At 39.9% G+C, this 12,101-nt stretch overlaps 1 protein-coding gene across 1 annotated transcript in view; it reads right to left on the bottom strand.

Moving 5' to 3' along the window:
* LOC124615672 overlaps nucleotides 1–12,101 on the bottom strand; it is a 69,899-nt gene that overhangs the window by 15,724 nt on the left and 42,074 nt on the right. Inside the window, exons 9-10 of the mRNA XM_047143699.1 lie at nucleotides 4,415–4,616; nucleotides 2,266–2,347 (exon numbers count right to left, since the gene is read on the bottom strand). Of these exons, the coding sequence (XP_046999655.1) occupies nucleotides 2,266–2,347; nucleotides 4,415–4,616 (284 nt within the window). The remainder of the gene's footprint in view (nucleotides 1–2,265; nucleotides 2,348–4,414; nucleotides 4,617–12,101) is intronic.

Below are 12,101 nucleotides of genomic sequence, written 5' to 3'. Positions count from 1 at the left end.
CCCCCATTCACTTCATCTCATCCTACTCAACCCAACAAGCCACCTTCCCTGATACTGACCTCCATTTCAAAGATGGCTACAGCAGTACAACCATCCATATCAAACCTGCCAATCACCAGCAGTGCTTCCACTCTGACAGCTGCCACCCATTCCATACCTAGAAGCTCCTATCAAACAGCCTAGTGAGCCTTGGCTGTTGCATCTGTAGTGATTAACAGTGCCTCTGCAAATATCGAAGGTCTCACTGAGGCCTTCACAGACCGAAATTACCTTCCCAACCTTCTACAGAAACAGATCTCCCATGCCTTATCTCTCCAGTCATCCACCACCTCACAAAGTACAAACAACCAGCTACAGAGGAACATTCCCCTCAGTATCACATTCATTGCCAGGGTTTTGACTATCTCTTGTCATCCCTGAAATGAGGAACATCCAACCAACTATCCCTTCCACCCCTTCCACAGTGGTATCCCTCCACCCACTGAACCTACACGGTATCTTTGTCCATCTCTATTCCACCCCTGTTCCCAACCCCTTGCCCCTGGCTCATACCCCTGCAACAGACCTAGATGCAAGACCTGTGTGATACATACTCCCATTACCACCTACTCCACTCCAGTCACAAGAATCACCTATCCCATCAAAGGTGGACTACCTGTGAAAGCAGTCGTGTGATCTACAAGCTAAGCTGCAATCACTGTGCTGTTTTCTACATGGGCATGACAACCAACAAGCTGTCTGCCTGCATGAATAACCACAACAAACTATGGCCAAGAGACAACTGAACCACCTTCCCACTGCTAACAGTATGTTTTTCACTTCAATGACTGCTTCACAGCCTGTGCCAGCTGAATCCTTCCTAACAACACCAGCTTTTCTCAATTGTCAGTTGGGAACTCTCCCAGCAGCCTATCCTAAATTCCTGTAACTCCCATGGCCTCAACCTTAGTTAGTCACTGTTCCTCACCCACCTATAACCATCCCTGCTCCATATCCAGCACTACACAGCCTTCTATTCCAGTAAACCACCCACAATCTCTTTATTTCCCTCCTTTTCCACCTCCTTCTCACCTCCCCCTCCCCTCATCATCTAACCACCTGACTGCATCTAGCTGCCCTACCATTTCCCCACCATGTTCCTGTACGCTCGCCACCCCTACCCTGGTATCCCTCCCCTTCCCCACCTTTGCCTATTCCTTACCTCCACCACTCACATTGCTTCTCCCATTGTGCACAATTGCTCGCTATCTGGCTCTGGAAGTGAGTCACAATGGTCATGTGTGTATGAATTGTGTTTGCATGAATGTGTGTGTGTGTGTGTGTGTGTGTGTGTGTGTGTGTGTGTGTGTGTATGTGTGAGTGTGTGGATGTGTTGGCTATTTTAGAAGAAGGCCTTTTGGCCAAAAGCTTACTTATTCAGTAGTCTTTTTGTTGTACCTATCTGTGACTCAGCATCTCCACTATGTGGTGCATAGCAATCTATCCTTTTCATAATATTGTCATTATTCCATGCTGGTTTCTCCCCTGGATCCTTTTAATTTGGTAGGATGAAAACCATTTACCAATGTGATCTCTGAAACCATGATATTTGAGCTTCTCTAGCACAAATGTTTTTGATAAGGTGCCAAAAGTGGCACTTTGCAATGTTTCTTTATTTAAATTCTGTGTTCTTTAGGTTCAGATTCTTTATCAGCCATTGACCACATGTATGGAATGGACTTTGTATTGGTATACAACAGCAATCACTATATTAATTACTGTTCACATTGCATGTACAAATAATTTATCCTGTATTAACCTGTTGTACAGAATTGTAATGCTATTCCTAAAACTCAATTTCTACACTATTAGTACCCACGAATTTTCTTAAACTGTAGAATGGATTGCTTGTTAACCATTTTACAACCCACCTTTAAAATGTGTATGTGTGTGTTTGGCAGAGAGAGAGTGAACACAGTTAAATATACATCATTGTAATAATAATGTCAATAATAAGGCAGCTTAAGATACTGTATCATGTAAATTGTCAGTATGCTGTCATATATGTCACCGAGAAAGTGAACTGTAATTGCAAAACTGAAGACATCATAGCAAAACTGAGCTATGGTAATTGAGATTTTCTATTTTTCCTCCTTTCAGTAATGTTTGTGCTGACTTAAGTGTGAGATTTCTCATTTTCTATTAATTTATTTGGTTTATGTAAGTGATAGACTTATGTCTTTAACTTTAAAAAAATTTAAGGTGGAGGAACAGCAGATTACATACCTGGACACAGCTCTCTTGCCACTGCTCCAAGGGCATGAGCAATGGAAAGGACAGAGTTGATGGTATTGGCTACTGAAGTGCTCTGTAATAAAAATCAGTTTATTGAAATTTTTATCTGTCACTGAAGTGATTTTTAAAGACCAATACTAGCTAAATTTAATTTGCATTGTTAGTAGAGTGTTATTTACTTATAATAATTTGCGTTTTGACTATGGTGTTATTTCCTATTTTATTTTTATTGTGTTTATACAAGGTGATATTTCTGACTGACATGAAGAATATACTCAACAAAAGCGAGCAGAGCATGTACATACCAGAACATGTTCAGTACATTTACACTTGCATATAACTGCTCAAAGTTTAATGTCATCTGACAACAAATTCCCCCTAATTTATATTACAATACATGAATTAATTAATTAAACTATATTTTATTATGTTTTGGTGTTGGTAAGTATTCTGTTGTTATATTTCATGAACAATAAGAAAGAACTAACTATTGTGGTGACAAAATGTTCAAACACTGTGGGAAGTAATGTGGATTACCATACCATGCCATTTTCCTTGAAAAAAATTGAAAACCATAAGATACAAGATGGAAGCAGCTGTGCTGTCATTACCATGTGTAAAGCCCACTGAAAACCTCATTTTTCTGCAGTACATTATGTGCTATTAATATGTTGCATATTTGTGACTAGGGAAGTTTGCATGCTGATGAACATTACAAAGTCAGATATCTTTCTTCTGCTAGCAGTGCTTTTCAATTTGAGACATCTGGGGATGTACAGTGAGTTGACAAAAGTCATGAGATAGTGAAATGCTTATATGCAGACGGCAGTAATAACATGCACATAAGGTACAAAAGGGCAGTGCATTGGCAGATATGTCATTTTTACTCAGGTGCTTCATGTGAGAGGTTTCCTAGCTGAACATAGCCACACGATGCAAATGCTATTTGGAGCTAGATGCACGAGAAATTCCATTTTGGTAATTGTTAGGCAATTCAATATTCCAAGATCCACTGTGTCAGGAGTGAGCCAAAAACACCAAATTTCAGGCATTATCTCACCACAGACATGCAGTGGGTGATGGCCTTCACTTAATGCAGCATTTGCGTAGAGTTGTCATTGGTAACAGACAAGCAACACTGCATGAAATAACCACAGAAATCAATGTGGGGAGGGGGAGATGTCCAGATCACACAAGTTGTAAAGCAGCCAGTGAACTTCAGCATGTTCTGCTTGGTAGCACATTACACTGCAGGATGGTCAACTCTAAACCGCTATGCAGAAATTGCAGAAGAGCTGGAATATGACATGGTTACTTTCACAGGTCACCCTGTCTCTGAACGGATAGTGTGAACTTGTTACAGAACTACAGCAAGATGTGCTGGTGTGTGAATCAGACACTTCATGGATCTGGGTCTTCCACAGGGATATCACCACTGTGGCAACATGTTAGGAGTGTGAGTGGCATAGCGATGGGCCAGGATGCTGTGTAGGTTGATTGGGTAGTGGAGTATCACCTTGGGGTGAGAAGGATCATGAGTAGGATGTTCCTTATATTTCCAGGCATGTTGATAGATAGTCATAGCCTTGGTGAAGGACATATTTTAGGTGGTCCAGTCTGGGATGATATTGAGTGATGAGGGGGCCACTTCTCTGCAGCTGCTTCTTAGGTTTGGTGGGATGATTGGGGGTGTTTGGGGTTGTGGTATGGATAGTCTGTTTTTGCAGAAGGTTTGAGGGAAAGTGCCCGTATATGAAAGCCTTTGTGAGACCTTTAGCATACTGGCCAAGGGAATTATACTCACTGCAGATATGCCAACCATGGTTGTTGAGGCTAAACTGGAGCAGTTATTTTGTGTAGAAGTGGTGACAGCAGTCAAGATGCAGCTACTCTTCATGGTTAGTGGACTTGATATAGACAGAGGTGTGGGTGGGCCCATCAGAGATATGGAACTAACATCCAGGAAGGTGACCCGTTGGGCTGAGAAGGACCAGGTGAAGCAGATGGGAGAAAATTCACCAAAAGCTATGTAAGTGGTGCCCTTTACTCCCAAATTATTGAAAAAAGAATGTCATACTTTAAAAAATCAGGCTTGTATATTAAAAAAATATTTTAACCATAAAACAATAAAACAACTCACCGCTTTAAAATGATAACTCTGAAGGTCTTTATATAGTTTATTGTGGCAGTTTGCACCCCTACAGTGAAATACTGTTGACCAGAATTGAGCAAACCAGGGGTTATGTGTATTTGTGCTAAGATTATGATGTCTGAAGTAAGTTTCAAATTCCAAGACATGTGATGCTGCAGGTCTTATGACAAGAGTTCCGAGAGCCTGTTCACTGCAACAGAAAGTATTTGAAATAGTAAAATAAATGCCCCTGAAATTGGGACTACAAATATGATTATAATATAAATCAATGTTATCTTTCTTATATATTCTTTTATACCTGATATTAACAGTAAATATCTTGTTCAATAAGGGACAGTTATCAGTTACCAGAAGTAAATATTATCTACCACCTTTCTGTGCTTAATCTCTGTTGTTTCCACATTTAAAACTCAACTGTCTTACAGTGCTGGTTACATAATCATGTAATGAATTACAATGTGGATAGCACATGCTCAAATTATGGTAAGTTTAGCCATCAATCAGCTCATAACAATCCTTACTTAACATAAACCTAATTAATATACGAATTTCCTCATTCATGAGAGTTAGCATTCAAAACTTTGAATGCTTTCAGACACTTCCTATGTCCAGTTAATCACATTGTTTTATCTCTCTGTTTTTCATGAAGTAAGTGGTGCAATTGGTTTAGATAAACATGAATTAAGGAAATTTTGGGATTGACTTTTATGTAACTCATGCAAGATACACTTTAAATTGGAGAGCTGAATGAAGTATAAAGAAAACTGCTTAAAGAAAGTGTATTATTTAAGCCATGCAACAGTGAACAGACCACACTTCACACTCTAACTTTATAGTTTTGATGTCTCAGCTGCAATGATGATTTGTTGAACAGGGGTCAATATCTGTATGAAATATCTGTCAATAAAAACATTCATAAATTCGCATGTGTTTTCTGAACATACTGAAGCTTGGAAAAAAATAGCACTTGTAACTTCAACTAAAATTAAAATTCTACCCTCAAAAATGTGGCACAGTTTATAATGCTATGTTATATTCAACATATTTAAATTGTTATGTATATAACAAGGTATTTTAGTGTTTCATAGTTATTTATGTGTCTGCCAAAATTGCAAATGTAAATGTGGTCCCAGTTGGAAGCAGAGTGCTGCACTTGTTAGTAGTAAGAACAAGGTAGATCAGCAGAAGAAACTTAATAGTTGCAAGATCTTTTTACATGAAAAGCTCTATTAAAAAGTTCTGGTTAAATAGCTCATACAAAAGCAACTGCCATAGCAAAATATTTTGTCCTGATAATTTTAAAAGTATCATACCATGTTCCAATTACATTCTCCAACAGTAGTGTACATTTCATATATTTGTTGTAAATTTCTGATTCTTTGGGTTTGTTTTATGGTTGTGATAGTGAGTATAATATTGACAAAACAAAAGTGCATAACACAGAGTTGAATTAAGCTTCATGCAGCTGGTGAATGTTTATCCCAGGTTTTTCCGTTGTAGGAAGACAAACCACTTTCTTTGCTATTACCGCTTTAGTTCTTAAAGAGAACTTTAAATCCACCTAGTGTAACAGATACTGAAATGGAAAGAGAACTAGCTAGATTAATTTAAAGTTACCTGTTTACTGTTCAAAACAGTATTGGACCAGTCTCAGTGCATTCCTACTGTGAACACTGTTATTGGGGACAGTTTGAGTTCATTGCTGTTCATAAGCAGTTGGACATCATCCTGACTGCTGTTAAGTGACTAGAATTTGCTTTGAATGGGTTTATTCGGAAACTACAGAAAGTTACTTACCAGATTCCTCTCCTGTGGATGTGTCACCTCTCCAATGAATACAGAATGTCAGTCGCAGCTCTGAAGGCCGTGTGCAACTGAGGCAGGGACTAGGGAGGACTCATCACCCTAACCAATAGTCTGAAGTTCTTTTTAAAACTGAAACTGAGGCAGTGCAACACACTTCACCTGTTGGAAGCATACTGTGTCTCTTATCAAGGGAGACAAACAAAAAATGGGGAGAGTATGTTAGAGTCTGTTAACTGTTACTGGCAGTCAGACATGTAATGAACAATGAGAGACATTGTGGCAAGTAATAGGAAGGATTACCGTCTGTTCTCATTGTGCATGGAACAGCCAAATAAACTGGTACACCTGCCTAATATTGTGTAGGGCCCGTGTGAGCATGCAGAACTGCCACAACACAACATAGCATAGACTCGACTAATGTCTGCAGTTGTGCTGGATGGAATTTACAGCATGAATCCCCCAGGGCTGTCCATAAATCCATAAGACTGTGAGAGGATACAGACCTCTTCTGAACAGTACATTGCAAGGCATCCCAGATATGCTCAATAATGTTCATCTCTGGGGAGTTTGGTGGAAACAGAAGTGTTTAAACTCAGAAGAGTGTTACTGGAGCCACTCTGTAGCAATTCTGGATGTATGGGGTGTCGCATTGTCCTGCTGGAATTGACCAAGTCTGTTGGAATGCACAATGGACATGAATGGATGCAGGTGATCAGACTGGATGCTTATGTACATGTCACCTGTCAGAGTTGCATCTAGACTTATCGGGGGTCCCATATCACTCCAACTGCACATGCTCCACACCATTACAGAGCCTCCATCAGCTTGGAAAGTCCCGTTCATGGATTCATGAGGTTGTCTCCATACCCGTACACGTCCATCTGCTCTATACAATTTGAAATGAGATTCGTCTGACCAGGTAACATGTTCCCTGTCATCAACACTCCAATGCCAGTGTTGACAGTCCAAGGCAAGGCATAAAACTTTATGTCAAGCAGTCATCAAAGGTACAGAAGTGGGCCTTCAGCTCTGAAAGCCCATAACAATGATGTTTTGTTCAAAGGTTCACAAGCTGACACTTGTTGATGGTGCAGCATTGAAATCCGCAGCAATTTACAGAAAGGTTGCACTTCTGTCACACTGAATAATTCTCTTCAGTCATCGTTGGTCCCATTCTTGCAGGATCTTTTTCCGGCTGCAGCAGTGTTTGAGAGTTGATATTTTGCTGGATTACTGATATTTGCAGTACACTTGTGAAATGGTCATATGTGAAAATCCCCACTTCTTTGCTATCTTCGCTCATGTGCTGACTGTAACACCATGTTCAAACTCATGTAAATCTTAACACTTTGACTACGGCTGACTGCTACAGCCGTCCGAGTGCACCATGCTGTGGGTGCAGCTAACTACTGCGGCAGTTGCTGCTGACATCTGTAGAAGTTCTGAGGCATTCACTCACCTATTGTTTAGCTGCACTTGAATAAGACATCTGTTTGTTTGCAACACTACTGGTGGACTATCGCCGTGCTTTATCATTTACTCTAAACACAACAGATGGTATTTCAATATGTAGAACACAACTACATTTGAAGTCGATGTTAGCAATTTTGGTGGACCCTCACAGCACTTGTATGTGTAATTTGCTTTAGACACAACAGATCTACATCTACATCTACATCTACATCTACATTTATACTCTGCAAGCCACCTAATGGCGTGTGGCGGAAGGCACTTTACGTGCCACTGTCGTTACCTCCCTTTCCTGTTCCAGTCGCGTATGGTTCATGGGAAGAACGACTGTCAGAAAGCCTCCGTGCGTGCTCAAATCTAATTTTACATTTGTGAGCTCCTCAGGAGATATAAGTACGGGGAAGCAATATATTCGATACCTCATCCAGAAATGCACCCTCTCGAACCTGGACAGCAAGCTACACCGTGATGCAGAGTGCCTCTCTTGCAGAGTCTGCCACTTGAGTTTGCTAAACATGATGCTACTGTGATATCTGCTGGTACAGACATCAGTCGCCATCATTTGCTTGTGTTTGCATAGTGAATTTACATATTGTGATGGCATGTAAAAAGCTACTCACTTCCAAAGTGCTAATACAAATGTTGATGGAGAGTGACTCTGAAGAGTTGCTGTGCTCATCAGTAGACAGTGAATCAGATGAAGGAGATTCTCTTATGAATTGTTACAATCTACAGACACTGTTGATTCTCATTCACCTCCATCTGTAATTACCAGTGCAAAGCCTACAATATCAAAAGGAAGTCCACAGCTGGGTACTTCTATTCAATGTTCATCATCTTCAAACAAAGATGCACAGTGCCCCATGAGGATGACAGAAAACAAATGGAGTTTGAAAACATAAATCCAAAGAAGCATCAGTTAGACAAATCCTCAGGAATGAAAGCTCACATAAATGAAAATGAGAGCTGCCTATGTTTCTTTGGACTTTCTGTAAACACAGACATAGTTGAAACGATTTGCCAGGAAACAAATAACTATTATATGTATCGATCAGCCAACTGCAAACCAGAGACAAATTCTAGGCTACACAAGTGGAGTGACACCAATGTGTCAGAAATGTATGTTTTTTATATCATCTTTCTTTCTGATGGCTAGAGTGAAAAAGTTAAAACTGAGTGAATATTGGTCGACAGATCCTTTGCTGAAAACACACCTTTTTTCAAATGTAATCTCCAGAGACCAATGTTTTTTGCTGTTGAATTTACTGCATTTCCACAACAATACTTTGCCCCAAATGGGGATTACTTATCCAAACATCAGCCTATTGTAGAACATTTTCAGAAAGTGTTCAAGGAAACTTTCTATCCTTATGAGAAACTCTGTATAGATGAATCTCTGATGCTGTTCAAAGGCCGTCTGAAAGTAAAGCATATATTCCAGCAAAGAGAAGTAGGTATGGAATTAAAATTTTTATGAGCTGCAATTGTGAGACAAAGTATATATTGGATTTTATTGTTTCTGATGGCGCACAGACAGACATTGATAATCATGGTATGGGAGTGTCTGAAAATACAGTAGCCTGCCAGCCGCAGTGGCCTTGCGGTTCTAGGCGCTCCAGTCCGGAGTCGCGCTGCTGCTCTGGTCGCAGGTTCGAATTCTGCCTCGGGCATGGATGTGTGTGATGTCCTTAGGTTAGTTAGGTTTAAGTAGTTCTAAGTTTTAGGGGACTGATGACCACAGCAGTTGAGTCCCATAGTGCTCAGAGCCATTTGAACCATTTTTGAACAGTAGCCACATTACTCCACATGGAGAAAGAATATATGCTGTTTGTCGACAACTGGTATACCAGCCCAGATCTACTTTGCTGGTTGTGTGATAGAGCGACAAATGCATGTGGTACAGTTAGGCAAACACGGAAGGAAATGCCAGTAATGGAGGAGAAACTGAAGAAAGGAGAAATAACTTTCAGATCTTCAGAACCAGGAAAGCTAATCACTCTGAAGTGGCAGGACAAGAAGGAAGTTTGGATGCCATCAACATACCACAAAGCTGAAATGCATCTGACTTCAAAAAAGAGATCAGAAGAATGGTGATCTGAAAATGAAACTGAATGTGGTAATAGATTACAATAAACCAATGGGACTATTCAACTGAAGCGACATGCACATAAAAACAATGGAAAGTAAAAAAAAGTTGTCTGTGGTACAGGAAATTGTTTTTCCATACTTTGGACACGCCAATGTTCAGTGCCTTTTGCTTATACTGTAAATATGGGACAAATATGAAGTACTAAAACTTTCATCTCAAAGTGATTAGAGACAGTTTTGCAACTTTTTATGTTGATCACAAGAGAGCAGGTGGTGCCAAATGTAGAGTGTACCCTACAAGACTAAACATGTCAACACAGTTACCAGATCAGAGTGAAAAGTGCAAGACACGAATAGTCTGTGCTTGAAATGGCATTAGGAAAAAAAAACTAAGTTGTGCTGTAAGGAATGCAATGTAACTCTTTATGCTTATCTGTGCTTCAAAACTTCTCACAAACATTTCAGCAATAAAAAACTGTTAAACCTTGTTTTGAAAGAACATAGAAGTATGTCACTATTGTAAAAATGCATCATAATAAAAACACACCTCACATGAAAATGAAGTGTAAATATTGTAAATAAATACCACAAGTTTTTCCAAAGCCAGTCCAAAGAAGAGAACAAAACAGAAAGCCAAAAAACAATGAGTGTGTTGGAAGCACTGCGCATGGCAAGCACGCCAGAAGCATTCAGCACCCAGCGCACAGCAAGCACCACAACAATGTAGCACACAAGGTGCAATCACCAGTGTTACACATGGCAGTCAAAGGGTTAATAACCTGCCATTGTAGCAGCAGTAACCAATCTAACAACTGCCCCAGACTCTTGTTGTCTTACATAGGTGTTACAAACCTCAGTGCTGTATTCTGCCCGATTACATATCTCTGTATTTGAATACACATGCCTATATTAGTTAATTTGGTGCTTCATTGTATATGCATGGTGTCTCCATTCAACACCTACATCTCCAGCGACATCCCCCTGAGTGCTTTGCAGTTCACATCTTATGTTTGGCAGAGAGTTAGTTCATAGAAAAACTTTTATGCTATTTTTCTACTGGTTCACACCTGTAAAGCACCTGCGAATAATGAACAGCTAAAAATTTCCATGTCATCTTTGATTTCTCTAATTTTCTTACTATGTTCATTCCTCTCTATGTATGTGGGTATCCCTGAATGGCTCAGGAGTGCACAGCACATCTGATGTCGCTATCAAGGTAGCTATCAGTGTGTAGGATGTACACAAGGGTTTCTTAGGTTACGTGTTTCTCCATCTAGTTCAGATAATGAGGGCTTTAGGAGACTCCAAAATATTAGTGTAAGGTTCAAAGAAATGCTGCCCACAGATGATGATATTAAAGTCCTAAGGATCAGTTGCTGAGGCATTCTCAACAAGGTCCCAGAATTTGAAGCACTCTTTAAAAAACAGTGGAACTCGCATGGTACTAGGTACAGAAAGCTGGCTAAAACCCTAAATTGACAGCAGTGAGCATTTTAGGGTAAACGTGAATGGATATTGAAAGGGTAAGCTTATGAGAAATGAAGATGGGGTATTTGGCACAGAGGACAAAAAAACTCAAGTCCGCTGTGACAGAAACTGAAGATGTGTGTGTGACCATGTGGGAAAGACTGTCTCAAGGAGAGGCACTGAATTTTAATAGGATTCTTCAACTGATCAACAGACTCACCTCCAGATGTAACCAAAAACTTGCCAATACATATGTTGCCAATCATGCTGTTATCATTGGAAGAGACATATAACAACCAACAATGGGATACGCACCTACTCTGAAACTGGTATTGGTGACCAAGAGGCAGCTGTAGCAACAATAAACACCAAAGGGCACTCAAAACAAGTATAAATGTTTATACCTTCAGCAAAGTAGATTGAGGGTGGTAGCGTCATATCTCAAGAATGATCTTGAAACCTTTAGCTCTGGACATGAGCAAGGAACTGTAGTTCAAGTTTACCCTGTATGGCATACAGTCCCTCTGAAGAAACTTTCACAGAAACACCAACTACTACAAAGTGTGAAACAAGGCCTAGGTCTATAGAGAGAGACATGCCAGAAGAAACACTTTTGGCTGTGTGAAGGGCAATGCACAAAGCCCTCAAAGAATACCAGAATAGAATCTTATCAAAAGTCATCTCATAAAATCCAAAGACATTTTGGTCAAATATAAAGGCTATTAGTGGCATCAAAGATAGTGTCCAACACTCATGGATGAGGCAGGAACTCAAATTGATGTTAGCAAACAAAAGCAGAAATGGCAAATTCCATTTTCAATTTTTCCAATTCTAATAAATGTCC

Source organism: Schistocerca americana, chromosome 5 (genome assembly GCF_021461395.2).
Source record: "Schistocerca americana isolate TAMUIC-IGC-003095 chromosome 5, iqSchAmer2.1, whole genome shotgun sequence".
In the NCBI taxonomy this organism is placed as follows: domain Eukaryota; kingdom Metazoa; phylum Arthropoda; class Insecta; order Orthoptera; family Acrididae; genus Schistocerca; species Schistocerca americana.
Note: the sequence above shows the minus strand (reverse complement) of the source record. Positions and strands in the feature narration are given on the sequence as shown.